Source organism: Thermobia domestica, chromosome 3 (assembly GCF_964235325.1).
Source record: "Thermobia domestica chromosome 3, izTheDome1.hap1.1, whole genome shotgun sequence".
In the NCBI taxonomy this organism is placed as follows: domain Eukaryota; kingdom Metazoa; phylum Arthropoda; class Insecta; order Zygentoma; family Lepismatidae; genus Thermobia; species Thermobia domestica.
In genome coordinates, this window is record NC_137456.1 from 179,576,461 (window position 1) to 179,596,887 (window position 20,427).

General features: G+C 36.5%; 1 protein-coding gene across 2 annotated transcripts in view; it reads left to right on the top strand.

Moving 5' to 3' along the window:
* The window catches only part of LOC145680890 (uncharacterized), a 134,422-nt gene that overhangs the window by 47,747 nt on the left and 66,248 nt on the right, over positions 1 to 20,427 (top strand). For both annotated transcript variants that reach the window (XM_081752047.1, XM_081752048.1), the window contains exon 4: positions 1,001 to 1,116. In XM_081752047.1, the coding sequence (XP_081608173.1) occupies positions 1,001 to 1,116 (116 nt within the window). The remainder of the gene's footprint in view (positions 1 to 1,000; positions 1,117 to 20,427) is intronic.

Genomic DNA, 20,427 nt, shown 5'->3' on the forward strand with positions numbered 1-20,427 from the left:
TTTAAAATTCGAACCGGAAGTGCTCGAAAAAAAAAAAAAAAAATTCGCAAACTTCGACTTTTCAGATAAATTGACGCTCATTTGTTAATTTATGTACAAAAAGATACGCATGCGCAAACCAAACTATAATAAAATATAGTTTATTTATATCCCTATGTACATACCACAACAAGAATTATAACTCTACCTATCTCCATAGCCAAATGGTGAGGCTCCGAAATTGACCATTTTTCATGTCTTCTACAATTCATAAATTGTACTCCCCGTCTTTGATGGCCCATTACTTGGCGGGAAAATTTTTTTCGACAAAACAAAAAAATATGGGTCTCTTAAAAACATGTCTAGTTGCTATAAAAAAAGTTTCAACAATATCTGAGATGGTGATGGTACATGCTCTGCCTGAATTGAAATGGAAGGCACCAGTTGTCATAACAACTGAAAAAGAAAATAAATAATTAATGGAGTCTTAATAATAAAAAGGTAATAGTGATACAAGTTGTCTTGACTGAGTTAATGTGATTTGACCGTGTTGATAGATTTTAAGAATTACACGTATGTTATACATTGATCAACATGTTCTGAGAGCTCTTCGCGAACATCGTGGAAGCGGATATTTGAGTTAGGCATACATCATACCACTGTCATTCGGCGGTTCCGAGCAGTCGGTGAGGTGAAAAAAAAGGTTAGTTTCATATCATAGGTGCACATGAGTTGATACCGGCTAACAGGGATCGGATCACCGTTTGGTGGTGTGCAGGTCTCTGAATGTACGAAAAGCTGAGAAGGTTCCTCGCATTGTAAGTTTTCTTTAAGTTCTTTTTTCACTTTATTTATGTGATTCATAGTTTTAAGCATTAAATTTTCATATTAGGTTAATGCACGTATAATTGCAGATGTCATGATTATGGAATTGATTTTGTTGACCATTTGGGAAGGATTGAAGGATCATATTTCTTTGTTTTTGTTTTTTAAGTATGTATTTGTTTCATTTTCATTACAGACGTTGCCGAAGTGACAAAGCGCAAACTAAATTGCACTTCTTGCGATAAGTATGTTGGTTCAGATTCACCTAAAAATGTTTTTGCACATACTATCCTCCGGGTTTTAATATGCCAGGTAAGTTTGCAACATATTCTGTGAATCTTTCACTTTGTCATTAATAGTGTGCATTAATGATACACTGCTGGGCAAGAGGTTCCGTGGAGAACCTGCAGTAAAGATCTTGTATCTCACGTAGCGATGGCTAGTCAAAGACCCGTAAAAGCGTATTAAATGCGAGCGGAACGGAATCCAATGATAACTCACATCGTAACACCCGATACCGGATCGGTGAGTGATGCAGAATGATGGCGTCCGCCAGCCTATCGCCAAAATACTGGATGCGGCCATCATGATGCTACAGGGAGAAGGCGAGATTCGTCCGAGAGGAAAATGTGCCATTCGACTGTCTTGGTTCAACGTTCGCAGCATCATAGTAAATACGCCTGGTCTTTGCAGTCAGAGGAGGCCATAGCAATGGGCGTTATATTCTCTGTCCCTCAGACGACATCATTGAATTTGTTGGGACAGTGATCACTGCACAGCTACCTCGAATTCATTCACCAGTGTTCGGGATGTGGCTCTACCATAGCCATGCACACAAGAATTTATTTCAGGTAGGTTTGTTGAGATTCTATAGGTGGTTGGGTATTGCCTAGCTGGAGCCGACAATTCCATATTCGCATCACTGTAGCTGCATTCCGGTAGCACGAGCTCAGTGTTGCGAAAGGATAAATCACAGTCTCGTTGTGGCAAATTATTCTGTGATCAAAGGCGGAAGTCGTGTGGAATTGCTGTCGCACATGATGACACGGGATTTTCGACCGTCCAAACACACTGATGTCCTGCTAACTCTGTTACTACTGAACTGTAGCCCTGGCCTGCCATCGATTATTGTTTCCAAGAGATGCGGCCGGCACACTTGAAGTGTTACAAACCTACATTGCTAATCATTTTATTATTCTTTCATCTTTATCTTTTATGCAAATACGGAGTCGATCCGATGCCCTCTTGTTGGTGCTGCATTTTTAATGTCCAGCAGTGTATATTCATTTATAGATTATTTTATAGAATTACAGCATCTAAGAATAGATATTACATCTACGTATTTGCTTTTATGTACTGTTGTGCTATGGTATTAATTTAAAATATCTGTTAATATGGCTCTTCCGTTACAGAAAAAAAGTCGATATATGCCATTAATTTACAGTGAAAACTGTATCTTGGCCATCATTGGTTCCATTGAAAATTGGCCAACTTGCAGAAAATAAGGTATCTTGAAGCAAAAAGTATTATAGACTGTAATGTTTTCTGTTTAATGCAGTAACTAAGTACTAGTTTGTATTTTATAAATAACGTATAGTAAACATTGTCTACAAAATATAAACATTTTATGTAATAAATATCTTAAGTTTACTGTTATCAATGGGATTTCAGTATACGAATTACGTACAGAACTCTAGGATACATTCTTTAATAATAGGTGCAGATAAAGATAGTCACTTCAAAGAAATACTTGAAATATGCATATTGTTCTCACTCCTCTAAGTATTGTATTGCCACATCCATTGCTTGAAACATCAAAAGGCGCTCTTAGTTTTAGATTTACAGCCAGCTAGATTCTTCCTGCTAATGGATATTGATCAGCAAGAACTTGCACTGTTATTTATTTATTTATTTATTTATTTTTTGTTTCCTTTCTTCATTTTGGAACATGAATTCGATATTCATTTGTTACAGATTTCTGCAAGTTATTCTGAAGAAAAGGTTTTGTAACACGTAAACAAAGGGCATCCATAGTAAAATCTATCTTTTCTGGACTATCAAATATATGGCAATTTAGAATATGAATGAGGGGACTTAATGGCTTCAATCTGTTATAGCATACATAAAAAGCAATAAACAATACCTCAGCTTCCTATATTTTTCGAGAAATTACTTTCAATCGACAAATTTACCCCCTTGGGTTTATTTACCTTCTGAATGATACCAGCAGTAAATGTTCTGAAAGGTATCATAAGAGATTAAGAAGATCGTGTATACTTGTTGATCGATGTTTTCAACATACAGAGGTAAATTTAGCAAGTAATAACGTTATTTCAATGCGGTTAACTTTTAGGTTCCATAGAACTGAAGACAAGATAGGCAGGTGGCCAATTAATGAGTTGTACCCAATTAATAAATAGTTGAAATGCCCATTCTTTACTTGGTAAACGTAAAATAAATTGAAAATATTTTAAACATGTATAACTATATGACTTCTGTATCAGGAAGCGTAATGCGATCGAAATCACTATAGTTGTGTAAATTGCTCATCAATACAGCGGTGCAAATAAGCTCAACCTCCCTCACAAGTGAATGACAACTGTGTTGCAAGATACTTCCTATATACCAGATTTTGTTTCTTCATTGTCAAATGATAATCGAAACATTATATATAAATTGCTTTACCCTTTCGGGGAAAACCTCCAGAGTCGTTCAACTGAATGAGCTGTTCCTGGTACGTGTATCAAAGTCCCTACTTCAAATTTTGTACCATCAGTAGCTTAGAAAAAACATCTAGTAATATATAAATTCCGTCAACACTTAAAAGTGAATTGTCGACAGTCAACTGAATGAGATGTTCGTTGTCTGTACATGTAAAAAGAAATTAAATTCATGTATATGGTGATATACAGTAAACGCTCGATTATTCTGTCTTCTTTCCCTTTTTCTTCTTTGCGACGAGAAATTATGGTATTAAAAGAAAATATTTAAAAAATGTGACAAAATGTTCAAGAATTTCAATCGGAAATGAAGAAGAGATGTTTTAACATTAAAAAAATGAATGCTTTTTTAATGAAAAAGTAAAGCAGCGAACTTGTAAGTACAGAAAACTACTGTTTATTATGTCATGATTGTATGTGTAGGTTTTCCACTGTAAACAAAAATTGTTCAAAAGCATTTTTCGTCCTTTTTAGCCATTTTTCGGATTAACCGCGGTTGTTGCGCCACCAAATTCCGCGGATAACCGAAATTTACTGTATTCGTATTCCATATATTAGAAAGTTCTATAAATCAAATAGTGTGCATATGTATTGCACGATTCAGAAGAAACACGTAAAAACATTTAAATCCCCACCCCTTGAGGATGAAGTTTGAATTTTCTGAAACAAGACCCTATAAACCAAATTTCATGTGTGTCTAATGGCTGAAAAGAAATTTCGTAAAATTTCCCATATAATGACTATTTTCTTGCACTTACTTCAGTTTCTATGCCATTGGCAATTTCCATAAAGTCAAAGTGTAATGACAGCCATTAATCGTGCTGAAAATTCCATTAAAATCAGTTCAGTACGCGTACTTTTTGAGCTATTGATGACAAAAATGCAGTCAGTTAGTTTATAGCTTCCAAATTCTAGTGGGATATTCATAGAGGGAAACTGCAATTTTAGGCATCACAAGAATTTGCCTAAATTGCGTATTTTGCTTGTAATTTTTGTAGCTTTTCCAAAATACAGCTTGTATAATATGCATCTAAAGTGATACTGTAAGCAGCGCGCTGTACAAAGGAGGGCTGTGAGAATTACACACAGTACAGTGAAACTAATTAGTGCATTTAGTAGAGATAAATCAACTGAAAAATATATCCAAAAAGAAAAAACTTTAATGTGGTTTTTCGAAAAATCATCTTTTTTTTTTTTTTTTTTTTTTTTTTTTTTTAATTGGAAGTAGGACAAAATCAGAGCATGGAAGTTAAGCAGCAGCGTCAGAGCAAGTAATCCACAAAATTTGAACGAAAACGATAGAAAATTAACTTCAAAAACTCGTATTTGAATACTTACAACTGGTATCAAATGTAGAACAGCTCTTTTCCATGCCTGACATTGTCGGAAAAGTTGGAAATAACAAGATACATAGAATTGAAGGGCATCAGACCGAACTGTTCACCTACCTGCACGCTAGGGCAAAATGATGAAACGGGGATATGAAAGATTACACACTTGTGGTATGCTAACATTCACAAGGTAACAGTGCTGCATGAGTTCGTTAATCGGTTCACCTAAATATCACTTAATTCAGGTAAATCACTGGCATATATGGAATGGTAAATCCATTTCGAAAACATGTACATTTTATTTTAATAACTGGTAACATGAGTAAATAAGCAACAACTAATAAATCAAAATATATATATACATGTATAACAAGTCAAAACTTTCTAATTTGTTTCCGAAATGTAAATTAATTGTAGTTTGTGTTAAATTATTTAACAGTTTCTGCAGTGAAAAGTGGGTATCATAAATATCTTTACAATTTTAAGGAATTTTGAGATTATAATTTCAAAGTAGGTTGTTTCAAATACGTTTAAATGAGCCAGAAGGGCCAAAAGACATACGGTCATTTGTGTGCAAATGCACATTAATATTCAAGAAGTTCAGTGAAAGTAGGTTTACAAAATATCAAATACAAAAGAGAAGAACAAAGTAAAGAGAATAAAATTAATATAGAAAATGTTAATTAAACCTATTGAACATAGATTTCTACATTTGTACACAACAGTGTACATACAAAGCCCTTTTTTCTTCAATGATCACTTTCACATTTTATCACCACTATTTCACAGAATTTTCAACGAATAGTCATTCAGCTACATGGCAAGCGATGCTTTCCGCGTTATTACCTTAGATCAAGTATGCGGAGGCCGCGGCGACTCAGTGGTAGAGCGTTCATCTCTGGTGCATGGAGTCTCTGGTTCTATCCCAGCTCGCGCCAAGTGAACTTTGTGGTGGACAAACACAGTGTGCGTGGGTTTCCTCGAGGTTCTCCCGTTTCCTCCCACTGTCGTTATTCCACTGTTTCATTCAGTTCTCATCACCACCGTCTCCTTTAGCCTAGTTGGCACAAACGTGGGACTTAAAACTCAAAGATTTCATTTCATTTTTCAAGTACGCGGCTGTCAGCGCGAGTACATTACACGTAACTTCTTTACAGATGGTAACACGAGTTAGAAGTCTCATAAGTTGATTTACAATTTTGCCATCTTACGTTACAGATTCATTGACATTTTTTCTTTTCTGAGAATATTACAAGTGGTATTCATATACGATATACGATGATTGTCAAAAAATTCGAAGCTTACCTATGAAGGGAACAGCAGAGAGTTTATGTATGGTGTTACTTTCCAACACAGTCCCCTGACAGGTCAACATATTTTGCCCATCGATGTTCAAATGCGTTAATGGCGCTGGTAAAAGATGATTTGTCGAAGGCGTGTAAAATTTCATCTACTTCTTGCATGTCATTATCAGTGTCAAAATGAGTGCCTTCCAACTTCTTTTCGAGCTTTGGAAAGAAATGTCAGGTGCCAAATCAGGCGGATAAGGTGGGTGGGGACCAATCCGTAGCCACAGTCGTGAATTGCTGCCATTGCAGTCACTGACTTGTGGCTAGAGGCATTGTCTTGATTGAGAAGCACATCTGCTCTCCTTTTCCCACGACGCATATGCCGAATATTATCACAGCTGTTGTAGAAGACTTGCATAGTACTCCCTAGTCACTGTTCGCCCCTTTGGAAGATATTCACCATCACTGTCCCTTCTGAATCCCAGAAAATTGTAGCAGGGTGTTTACAGGTCAAGGTCAAGAAAATGGCACGGTAGTTCAAGAATTTGCAATGGACGGTCCCAATGTGAACGTAAAATGTTTGCCTAATTTGAAGGAACGCTTCAAAATTGAAGCAGATGATCCAGACCTGCCAGAAATTTTTGACATGGGAACATGTTCTTTGCATATTGTACATGGGGCCTACAAAATTGCTCATAACAAGATTGGGTGGGCATTTCATGAGTTCAGGGTTCCTACTGGTCAGGGAAAATGATGCAGGTCAGGGAAACTCGGAAAAATACTGGAAATCAGGGAAATTTTATAAAATATATTTTTTCTAACATTAATTGTACACCAATTTCAGCTTAGCCAACCATTAATGATCACAGTATACAACGTTGCTGACATTTTTATGGGTGGTAAGTGGAATATACACATGAGCCATTGATTATTATTTGTCTCTATGGAATAAATGTTCTCATATATAAATATTCACCGTTATTTATTCCTTTTGTATATGTCAACGTCATCCTACACCTGTCATGAAAGTCAGGGAATTTCCTGCCAAAGATCAGGAAGGTTAGGGAAATATATTTCTCCAGAGCAGTAGGAACCCTGGAGTTTCTTCGCTCTCTTTTTTATCTGTTCAATGATTATCCTTCCAGACGAGCAGATTACACACATTTTCTGGTTCCTTAAGATTTCCTTTAGAGTTCTATGCAGACAGATGGCTAGAAAACTCAAAAGTCATTAAAAGATTCTTAAGAAATGATCATGCCTTTTAACCCAAGAGTGCAAAGGCGCTTTGTACCGAATGTAATTATAAAAGCGTAGTCTTACTGACTACTTTGGGTAAAAAAGAAAATAAAAGGCATATTTACAATGAAAACTTGCAGAAATAAGTACACTCAATACAGAAAAAAAGAGGTCTGGGTGAACATGAACTGCGTGTAAGGTATGACAGGTGTTCTAAAGTAGAATACCAACATATTCAGTCATACAGTATCAGTTTTTTAACATATGTGAAATAGCTGCAGCATTTAGCACTAGATATTCCAAGATACATTTAAATGTCCTGAGATTCACAGGAGATACTGGCTTGATGCTCTCCACACATGACCTTTGAGCAGCGACCACAGAAATGTATTGTCATACGCCAGAGCCTTGGAGGGCAGAAGACACAAATCTTGCTTCCTTGCCGTTGGGGTGGTACTTTAACTAGATTTTCTAAAGAACCATCTTCTTCCTCTACCGAATCTCTAAACTCACGCCAAAGAATAGAAAATTTGAAACTAGTCACATTTTCTTAATCAGAATTGGAATCTGGGTCGGCATCAGTATCGTCTGTTTTCATGAATTTCCTTTTTTGATGGCCCGCGGGAAGTTTCAATTGCTTTATCCTCAAAATCAAGATTTCTCTAAATATTTCAAAATTTGATCTTTCTCAAGGTCCATTTTGTTTACCAACAGTTGAGAACACGCTAAAACACTAAGATTGTATATATAAAGCTTAGCCGATATAACGTTAATCAACAATACAAATTTTACCTTCGTAAACACAAAGGCGTAGTCTGTCAGACGACTCAAATTAAAATTACGCCAAACGGAAGCGCACATGAGCTCAACAATCGGTGTCCTACGCTAACCATACAATGAAGGTACATGGAGTATGAGAAGCGGGGAGAGGAAGGGGGCGAGGTGAGATTTCGGCACTAGTCGCGTAGTCTGCCAGACGACGCCTTTTTAATCTAGGGTTAAGAAGTATGTGAGTGGTGTCCAAAAAAGCCTCCTCAAACTAAGAACTTCGAAAAAGTATAAGAATTTGTGCGGGATCAGCTTCTAGTTGCAAAGCTTGAGTTTTTTCAGTTAGTTGCACTTGAGTTAGAGCCTTTTCTTGCCATATTTCAGTCTAATGATTCACTTCTGCCGTTCCTGTACAGTCTGCTGTACAATATTGCAACCAGAGTTATTCGCAAAACTATCATGAATGGAATAAACAACGCCAGAAAGCTTACTACCATTGACTTGACAAATTCGTCCAATATCAAAATGGTTCAGGATCTAGATGTTGGTTTTGGTGCTTCTGCTGCTTGCAAAGGTTTAAAAGATCTGGGGATATTGTCATTTCGGAACGAGTGCAGAGAATTTTTGATCACTCTGTTCAAGAAACTAGTAGAAAAGTACCCATTGGCCTGCAGAATTGTCAAAGTGGCCTCTTGTCTTTCATTAGATGTAATGGCGAATAGCTCATTACGAGTGTCTCGTAAGTGTAAGTGTTAATTATGACACAAGTAAAACCATACCCCATCCAGGATGAAAGTTAAAGTGTATTCTAAGAGAACACTGAGATGATAAGATTAGGTAAATTAGACAGTCTTTATTAATTCAAGTTGCTAAGACAAAAATGTAAAATACCTTTAATTTTAATCGTAACCCGCCATTGGTAGAGGATTAAAAAACAAAATACGTAAAATATTGTAGCACTTGGTCAAGAAAATTTCTAAAATCTTCAAGAAATTTGGATTCTCAAAACTTGTAGACACCCTGCGTAGTCATCACTTTTTCAGCTGAGAGCACTGACTTGCCCTTCCTTGGAGTGTGGATAAGAGATGTTTCCATTGTTTGGTGGACCCAGGTCTCATCTACCGTTATGAATAGAGTGCGAAAGGCATCTGGATTTGTCCGGAAGAAATGAAGATTGCCCCTTGAAATATTGCATCGGGTAAGATTGCCCCTTGAAATATTGCATCGGGTGAGCTTTTGATCAGTTGTCAAAGGTTTTGGCACCCATCTCGCAGAAACCTTGCTCATTCCTAGATGCTGGGTGATAATTTGGTCAACGCTTGCAGTAGATACGTCCACTGTCCAAGCAATCTGCCAGATGGTCATTCGCCGATCATTCATGATGATTTCATGCACTTTGTCAGTGTTGTCCTGAGTTAGTGCCTCCACGGGCCTTCCTGATTGAGTGTCATCTTCAGTGGAAGTTTTTCCCCTCTTAAATTCGGTTGCCCATTTCTTCACTGTGACACATGCTATCACCTAAAGTAGCAACCATGTCGCCGTGGATCTCCTGTGGTTTTAAACCTTTCTTGTGGAGATATTCAGTAACAGCTCTCGCCTTAAATTTCTCCCCTTGATTACACGTTGCTCACTCTTCTGTTTTTCTGGACCTGTTACAGCAGGATAAAAGTCGATATTAATACTAAATTTGGTATGACATCATAGGAAGGTTCAATAAATAAGGCTTAAAAGTATTACATATCTAGTACTAATAATAACTAAGATTCCGCGTTCAGAATCGTCATGTTTCCAATTTTCCGGAAGATCTAGCAAATTTCTTTTCTCGGAAATAGTATTCAGTAAGTTCTTACTTTTGGATATGTCGCTCAGTTTAATTAGCTGTATTGAGTGCACTAATTATTTTCACTCTACTTGGTTAAATTCTCACTCCATTTCCTTCTTAGTTTCACAGCATTTGATTCTAACTTGGAACGTATCACATTCTTGTAAATTAAGGAAATTTGTGTATAGCGTTTCTTTTGCAACTTTCCGTGTTTTGTGTGTTTCGACAAGAGATTCTACGTTACATGTTTAAATTCGCTTATGCTAAACCTTTTTTCACAATATAAGCAAACACCTTACGAAATTGTAGACGCCTTTCACATTTTCTTTTAAAAATAATAATAATAACAACTAGCACAAATTAAATCTTGGAATTGCTGTATATTTGATTTATGTAAGCAAGTATATTTTCTGTATTAAACGAAGGTATTGTAACTTTCTCTTAAGACTGCAGGTTTCACTTATGAAGGAACGAACTCGAAGCCCATGCTTATGAGTTTAAGCAGAGAAGAATTATAGTTCGAAAATTTATTTCCTTCCAGAAGCACATCTTTATTCTTTTGGCAGAGGCAATGTTCTTCTTTCTCTCTCTTTTTTGTTTGTTTTTCAAATATTAATTTAAAATAAATTCTTTCCATCAAAAACTGTGTTAACATTAATAATAAATTGAAAAGATAGAAATATACTATAGACAACTACACCGAAAGCAGAGTTCATCACTGGACAGTCAAATATTGTGAAACTAGGATCTTCGTAGAATCTCAGTTAAAGTTAATGTAATAACACATTTTTCGTATAATCGGAACAATAAGAGTTGTTGTATTGAGTATAGTATTGGTACATGATGAGAGATATGGTGTCGGAAGTCCGTCGTTCGATTCTTGTGGATGTCACAATATTTTATTTATTTATTCAAGATTTGGACTCATGTAGCCTCAAGCTTCTTTGAAGCATTTTGTAAAATTTGTTTGGTTCATTAAACTAGGTGCAATAGCAGAAGTTCTTTACCCTGCAAATTTCTACATCTTATTCCTTGTCCTGACATTTTCCCCTAACCTGCTACTTTTTCACAATACACAGCTTACCTTATGTCAGCTATACTTTGTTATGTTATTTTGGTGAGTCAATATTTTGATATTGACCAACATGCAAGACAATTCTTTCTACAGAGTGAAGTGATTTATATCCGCAAACGTAAACTTTATTTTATTGTGGAAATCCTTAGTTTCTACTTTATCAGCTGTATTGGTAAGTTCACGTTGGACGATGTCACCTTCTGTGACGTCAATTGTGATACTGTACTTTTGAGGTTTATGTCCTAAACCTTCTAGAACTTCCGATTTACGTTATGTAAGCGCTCGCTACGAGCCCCCTGTTTGCAATAGCTCCCTCTACGAGCCCTCAGCTGGTAACGGTTATGGGCGAACCTCTCTGCGTTCGAGTGCTATTACCAGACTCACAGTATCTAAAGTTATTACCACACCCACCAGTTAACAGCTATCTTTCCAAAATAATATTCCTCTGGAGGAGGAATTATAGAACCACTAATTTCAAATAATAATTAACTTCACCAAGGTTGTTTTTGGTCAGGTTGTTTTTGGTTTTAAAATCACCCTCTCTCCCTTATTTCCTTTAACTTACTCAAGGAAGGCAGAGAGAAAAGATAAGTTAAATATCTCTTAATCCTTTTATATCCTCGTACAACCTTTCTTGACCAATTCTAAATTAACCAATTTATTCACCCTATTTGCAAGAATCTAGGGGAGTTCTTACTTATACTAGCATACCAGACTCAAATTATAATGAAAAAACTCGTTAAGTTTCCTCTTTTTGATATCTTTATTTCAATAAAGTGCGAATGATACCTTAGAGTAGTCTATGATCTCTAGATAAAATATTTATCTGTCTCTGTTTGCCCTCCCGGAGACTGAGATGGACTTAAGTATTTCTCTATCTAATCCCTAAAGAATAGGGAATTAGTTCCTACTATAGTAGATCTAAAATTCCCCTACTTCTGTCATTAAGACAAAATTACATAAACTAATACTCATGAGGGTCCACTTATCAGGGATAACTTATCAGGGTCCACTCATGAAGCGTTCTCTTACAAGCTGATGAAGTGAACCAATTTACAGTACTAAAGGTATTCTTAGTAATATTCTACGTTCTCTTACAAGCCTTCACCACTTTTCCAGCACCTGACGTAAACCTAAGCGAGGAAAAGCCCGGAACCAGACCTTCCTCAAGAAGGACACTATCTAACAAAATTTACTAGGAATAGGTTCAGTGAGGATAGAGGAATAGACCTCAATAAGAGGCCTTTCTAGATCAGCACTCAAATCTATAGATATAGGTTAAATTTACCCGTTCCAGTCCCCTAGCATTCTAGAGCGGGACTAAATGTGTTTTTTAGAAACAAACTATCACCCTGGCCTTATATAGCCAGATGTCGTCCGAACTCGAACCCGGAGCCCTCTAACTCAAAGCAATAGCCTAGCCACTGAACCCAGACAAGAAGTCCAGACAAAATAAATAAATAAATAAATAAAGCTCTAATGTAAACTACAAACATAAAAAAAAAATCTAATGTAAACTACGAACACTAAATGTCCTAGTTAAAATGCTTAAAGTAAAATCGCGAGCTAACATTATCCAAACTAAAAAATATATATTTATTTCCTTAGATAGAGAAGTAAAACAAATTTAGCTCTAAGTTATCCCCGTGGACTCACTTGCCTACTCACTATTCTATACATGAACTTTCCAGCTTATTTTGAAAATACCCAATCGACAGTCGTCATTTAGACTGTTCTAACCAAGGAACTCTCATCCCCTGAAATGGAACCAGAGAAGGACAAAACTGCCTCTCCCGCTCTTCGAAGCATAAAATGGTTCCCCGCCTCAAGAGAATTCCTTCTATATATATGAGAGGTTCGGAAAGATATCCAACTGTTTTTATAGTAAACCTACCCATTGACCCATATAGATGGCATAGGCGGAATAAAAGAAAATGAAAGTAAATCTGGCCCCCGTTTCCCTCTGTGTGTATCCTAAACGTTGTTGGCAACGGGACAATGTTTCCACTATATGCTGCAGAAAAGAATATGCAGGATTAATATATGGATTATACATGGTAAATACAAGATATCTTACATGAATAGTAGTAATAATAATATACTGTATATCACATAACCTTTTACCTTTGAAACCAGCGCTGGCTTATCTTATACCTATATTGTAGTTACAAATATACAAGCATATATTCATGTTTATATAGTTACCTTGAAATATAAATGTATAATAATAATAATAATAATAATAATAATAATAATAATAATAATAATAATAATAATAGTAATAATAATAATAATAATAATAATAATAGAAATAGATAAGAAATTAGCGAGTGGCCCTGAGGGGGGTCCCTTGCATAATCCCCTTTCAAAAAAAAGAAAGTTGGACAGTCTTACAATCAACTATCTCTATTAAATCTTTAAAAGTTCTTAGTCTCTAACTGTCCATTTCTCTGGGTGAAACACCTAGAGAAATTACTTGTATTCACACGCGTTGTTTACACACACACACACACACTTATTTTCACATTAAAAAAAGGAATATACATTCTAGGGCTAATGTGGCCCAACTGTTTATAGTCTCATGCAGTTTGTATAATAACTTATTTCTTTAAATTTTGTAACACATACTATCTTTTTTCTGAAAGAAAAGAAAAAAAAATCATAATGAAAGTTCCTAATCTGAACTGTTCAAACTATTCACTGTTGTGATAGTAAAACACACATAAATGTAACTTCACTTCACTATTACGGGAGTGTCCGGTACTCTACCACGTTTATCAAAATGTCAACTTCCGCTTCGCAGGTTCTCCTTGGATGTCCTGATCCAGTTGAAGATTTTTCCCTTGCGTTTTCAGAAGAGAGTCGAAGTCAAAATTTTCTCCATCTGTTGTCAGCTCCAGGTAGTCGAGGTCTTCCTCCAGTTCCTGATATCTGCTGGTGGACGGTTTTGGCTTTTCACCCTGCCTGTCCGTATGGTCGTTCGGCTGCAGATTTCTGACTTGCTCCAATGTGTAGTCCTGGATCTAGAAGTGTGGCTTTTTGTTTGGAGCCTGGTAGCCTTCCTAGCGTGCCTTTTGTCTTCTGACATTATGCTTAAACGAGTCCACATCGCATAAAAGCTGCAATGCCATGGGATTTTTGGGATTGGGGCGTGCGCCCACATCAACAGAGCTTGTTACTTATGGGTCGTTTAAACTCCGGCTCCGGAGTAGTAATTCCGGAGTTAACTGGCTGAACGTGAAAGAAAAAAAAAAAGGACGGTTACTACCAGTCCGTCGAAAAGGCAGAAACTGACTTAAGTTTCTGTATCACTAAATCAGCCGGTTGGCGAACTTTTTTCCCCCTCCTCTCGATTTGCCTTCTGTGTTGGTCAGCTTCTTATGTGAGAAGGATTTAACTCGGGAATATGCTTTGCAAAGGTAGGAGGTGGGATGACTGGTTTCAGCATATCCGAGTGTGTTTTTACTTCTTTCCCATGCCACAAGTTCTTAACAATACTCTTTTGAATGGCTCACGGTCCCGAGTAGCAATTTAAAAGTGAGGAGGCCACTTTCTGTGTCGGGTCGGAGATGTGAATGACCCTCATCCAAACATATAGACCTACTTTGAAAGGGTTTGGTCTCCTTCCCTTATCATAGATCTTCTTGTAAGCAGGATGGTGCTTTTCTTGTGTACTGTTAGCCCTTTTAACCCTTAACGGTTCACTATCTTTTCTGTCTGTTTCCGGCACTGCTTACAAAACAATATATCCACAGACTACCTTCCGCGTAAAATTTACCAGAGTTGTCACCAGAAGGTAGTAGCTTCTCTGGATCGCGGAAAGTATGTACACAAATAACAAGGAACAATACCTAAAAATAATAGTCTTCAAACGCAATAGGTAAGATCAAAAAATGTGTAGCCAAATGGTTACGAAAACTCGTTAAGGGTTAAAGGCCTTCTCAATACGTACTTTCAGGTCCTCCGCGTACCTCAAATATACATGCTCATCTTGCGACTGCATCTCTTCTTTCTCTTTCTCAGGCTTTAGCATGCGGGGGTGAGATATTTTCCTACCAAATTGGAGGAAGAAAGGCGTGTATCCCGTCGAAGCACATACTCTAGAGTTTAGAGCGAACTCTATAAGTTTGATGTCTTCTGCCCAGTTTTCGTTGTTTTTATTATATATGCTTATGAGCGTTTTAGCGCATTTAATCAGCTTTTCACTCTTGTTTGCTTTAGCCCTATAAGCACTTAGGTGGCAGTACTTAGATCCGATTATTCTCAGGTAATCTTTCCACAGTTTCGAAGTAAATATACTGTGGTTGTCAGAAGTAATAGACTGAAAATAACCGAACTCTGCAAAGAAGTTGATTATGCAATTGACCACAATCATCGTTGTTAATTTTCTAATCGGGATCAGCTTGACCAATCTGGTGAACCCATCGACTATAACAAAACAGTATCGATACTCTCCCACTCTGCAAGCTGGGACTGGTCCAAAGGTGTCAGTATATATCATCTTATTGGGCTGGTCAGCTAACGTGTTTTCCATTTGTCCGTATTTTTGGGTTGGTATTTTCTTTAAATATTGTACATGGAACGCAGCTCCGGCAGAATTTATAAATGTTTCTCATGCCGTTCCAAAAGTAATCCTTGCGGATTCGACTAAGAGTTCCCTTAATGGAGGGTGGTCTGATTCCTTTTCTATGTGCGCTGCATAACAGATAGAAGCGCGTAGCTGTTGAGGGACCAATACCATTTTCTTTTCTTCCCGTTCATAGGAAATAATGCGAACGAGAATCCCATTCTCATTCAAAAGAGAAATTCTACTCAGTCTTTTTATTTTTTCTTTCGTCTTACTGGCCGCAGATAGTATCTTGTCCTGTAGGAAAAAATAAGCTGTGCTAAAAGCGGATTATGTTTTTGGTAGTGTAGGCACTGAGCTATGTCACTCAAGCTCACCAGAACGCCGTCGTTCCCTTCCTCCTGCATTCCGTCCGAGTCTTATTAGCATACAGAAAGGAAGTTGAAAGAGCATTTCTCTTTTGTCTGTAAGGCTGATAGGAACTATCGACTGACAGCTTGGTTTCACACATCTCTTAATGTGTTTCAAGCAGGGTGGGTTTCGTGATTTTTTTTAAAAAAAATCATTTTTGTTGAATTTTTTTTTTATTTAAATCGATTTTTTCATTTAAATCTTTCTCCTCGTATAATACAAGTCGCAAACTAAAAAAAAAAAAAAAAAAAAGCATTAGGAATTAGTATTAAATGCTCATTATGCCATTTAAGTGAAAGTGTTGGGGTTGAATTTTAAATTATCCCCAATCGTTAACGTATATCAATCGCAAACATTGTTTCTTAACCCTTTTAAATTATGGCTCTTTGTAAAGGCAAATTATAGACTTTCAGTCAAGCAGCTACATCATCATTCCTATTTACCCTAGCATCATGGTACACTCATGTCCAAAATGATTGTTGCATGTCTATAACTGTCTTCTTGTAAGAATATAATTTGATAATGATTTTGCAGGGTACTTTTAATACTGATACTATGTGTATAATCATGAAATGTATATTTGAGGTAAATTTCATAGGAAAAGAATCATAAATACGAAAATTAGAATGAGTAAAACAAAAGGTTGCTAATTGGACAAGAAAGTTTTATTTTTGTTATATAGTTCTTATTTACTGCTCTTTTGAGATGAAATTTGCCACATACATGTCATTGCCGATTATATACATACTAACATTATCGGAAATACCGGGCGAATTCGTTATCAAATTATATTCGTACAACAACATATTTATAGACATGCGACAATAATTTTGGACATGAGTGTACATACATCACTGTCTTTAGAATAGAACAACTTTCAAAACGGTAACATTCACATTTCCCTATCATGTCCCTGAAGCGGTAAATTTTGAGAGTAATCGGCATTTTCTTCCGTGTTAATGCACAGATCTCAAAATCAACTGGGAAATACTAAAGGGTGTACTAATTGTGTATACAAAATTTCAAGCTTCTATCACGAATAGTAAGGGGAGGGAAACTATTTAACAATGAGCTAAGAACATTCCCACAATTCCCCAGATGACCCGGATGTAATATAAAAATTTCCTCAGACATCCCTATTTATCCTAGTATCATGATTTGTACATTATTCTGTTCAGAATAAAAAAAAAAAAAATCAAACGGTACCCTTCAAATGTCTCTATCATGTATCTGTGGCGGGTAAATTACGAAAATAGGAATTTTCTGTTAAAAATGTCTTTTTTAAAATTTTTACCTCTGTAGACCCCTCCCCCTGTTTTAAGGCTGAGATTGAAACAAATCTGAAAAATACTGAGGGGTCTACTGAGTAAATGTGCAAAATTTCAATCTTGTAGGTGCAAAAGTAAGCCCGCGAAAAATAATATTCCCTAAATACCCCAGATTCCCGTATAAAACAGGATCTCAGGTAACAGTTTCCTGAGACATCCCTATTTCTCCTAGGAGCATAGTACGTACATCATTTTCTTCAGAATAGAACAGCCTTTCAAACGGCACCATTCATATGTCTCCATCTGAGGTGCGAAAAACACACCGAAAAAGCTATTTTTTGTTAAAAATATCCTTTTTTAAAAACATTTTTGCCCCTCTGGACCCCGCTGTTTCCACGCAGAAATCTGAAAACACATGAAAATTATTAAGGGGTGCACTGAACGTGTGTGCAAAATTTCAGTCTTCTGAATGCAAAATGTAACCCGCCAAATAATAATAATAATAATACACATAACAAAAAATATCTTTTAAAATTTATGACGTCATCACACACTATGCCTCAACGCAGAAAGGCGTGAAAGCATATGCAAGTGTTCTAAAATGTCTCCAGTCTTGAAGAAAACGAAGTAAAAAGTCTTATTGGTACTTTTTTAATCGAATAATGAAGATTCTATCCTATCACCAAAAAATAGGTGATATAATTTAAAAGTTTAAGCATTAAGGAAAAAGTGCAGCAACGTTTATCAAAATGACACTTTTTTTACAAAAGTTACTGATTTGGCAGGGGCCTATTTTTAAAAACTCAGAACTAGCTTGCGGCATGAAACACAAATTTCGCCTAAAGTTATAAAATTAATACAAAAAAGAAAAAAAATAGAGATAGGATAAGACACCTTTAAATACGCCCTATTATCTAGGAACAGACAGACAGACACGCACAAAAAAGAATTTTCGTCTTAAATGTCGATGGTGATTTCCCCGTTCGAATAGTTAACGATTTTAAAACTCAAACCCAATGTTACGAAAAGAAGAAAGCAGGATTGTTCCGTTTCCTGTTCAACACGGGATTTTCCCTAATCATCCTCTGCATGACACTTTTTCATACTATACTGTACATTTGAGTCTCACTGTATTATGATTATTAATTTCCATAATCGAAATAACAGAACAGAAATGGGATTTTACTTATTTGCACTTTAAATTAATTTATTTCGGAATTCGATTTAAATCAACGATTTTTATTTAAAAAATCAAGTGGTTTAAATCTTGATTTAAATCGTGATTTAAATCAGACTGATTTAAATCAATCCACCCTGGTTTCAAGTCTGTCTTGTATTGTTTGATGGCTTTGTTGCTCTGTATATCTATAAGTAAGACATCAGTTGATGCTATATCCTGGATGTCTACTATCCCTTGATCTTCCGTAGCTATTTTCAAATATCCACTGTCTTGGGCCTCCAGTGGTAACTATTTCTCTGCCGTGGAGGAGCCTATAAACCCAGGACTCACAGTGTAGCCAGGATCAATTGTGGAAAGTAAATCAACCGCTTGCCGCTTCCCAGAAATAATATGTAGTACCACATTGAAACGTGTTATTCGATTGACCCACCGCTGTATCAATGGGGGTATCTTCGTAGATTTAATCAATAATAATATCGCTCGGTGGTCAGTGTATACGTGTATCACCGGTGCTTGTACCAGATAAACCTCGAATTTCTCTAAGGACGTAACGATTGACAGAAGTTCAAGATAAGTAGACGAATAACGAGATTGTACTTCTGAAAGCTTTCGAGATCCGTAGGTAACCACTGCCATTCTCCCTTTGTCATCTTTTTGACAGTATAGCCTGAGGCTAGTTTGCTGCCATCGACAAACAAGTAGAAAGGGTCGTTTAATTTAGGAAGGAGTAACTGCGGGTCTTCAGCTAATGCTTGTTTCAGTTTCCGTAGGGTCTCTTCGTGAACAGCCTCCCACTTCAAAGGCATTTTTCTTCAATAATTTAGTCATAGCGGCCAGCATAAACGCTATGTTTGATACGGAAGTGGAAGAATTAAAAAAAAAAAAAAAATCCAATTAATCCCCTCAACTGTTTAACATTCTTGGGTCTGGAGAATTGATTTGCCATTTTCAATTTTTCTTCAGAACGTGATATTCTTCCGTGCGAAATCTTACGTCCAAGAAATTCAATTTCTTTACAGAAGAAAACTGCCTTCTCTGGACTCAATGTGAGGCCCGCGGCTTTTATTCTTTAAAGCGTTAAGTCGAGGGTTTCTAAAATTTCTCCAGGAGTATCCCCCGAGATTAAAAGATTGTCGAAATAACAAATGACCTTAGTGAAATATAAATACTTTAATACTATTTATATAAGTCTAGCTAGCGTAAATAGTAGCCCCTTTAGTCCGTAAGGCCCGCAAAGATGCTTACATGTTCCTTGGTGGGTAATGAATGCTGTAAGCTCTTGACTGGAGCTTGCAATAGGGATTTGTCCAAAAGCGTTAGTAATATCAGGAGTACAGTATAATGACTTGCCCCCTAAATACGTTAGTAATTCCATTAAACTTGGCAAGAAACACGTGTCGCTCTCCGTGACAGCGTTGATTCTACGGGAGTCCAAAATTAGCTTAAAAGAGCCTGATTTCTTTTTATGCAAAATAGGCGCGCTGACATAACGTGAATTGCATTTTTCTATATGTCCCTCTTTTTTTACACCTTTTCGAAAAGCTGATATTATTTTTCGTTTCTCTAAAGATAAGAGGACGAAGCTTTGAATAAAAAGGGGTGGGGTCTTTCAACTTAATGTGGTGTCCAATAAGGTGTGCTAATAGGGTGCAGCGTTTTACCACTTTTTTTTCGGAACGAAATGTAATACCTGGCAAAAGTGGCCCACCCACATGGACATTACAGGTATAGATTTTATTTTCAAATCAGATAATATCTTCTGTGAGAACTACTGCCTCAAAATTTCAAAATTTCGCTGAAAATTACAAAAAATACCAAAATTGTTCATGAATTTTAGTTATGTTAAAATAAACATATTTTTGGATTTATATATGCCAGATGCTATGAAAACTGACATTCAAGTCTCAAAATGCCAGTTATATGCCCGTGAGGTGGGATAGGGGTGCCTCCTCTGGG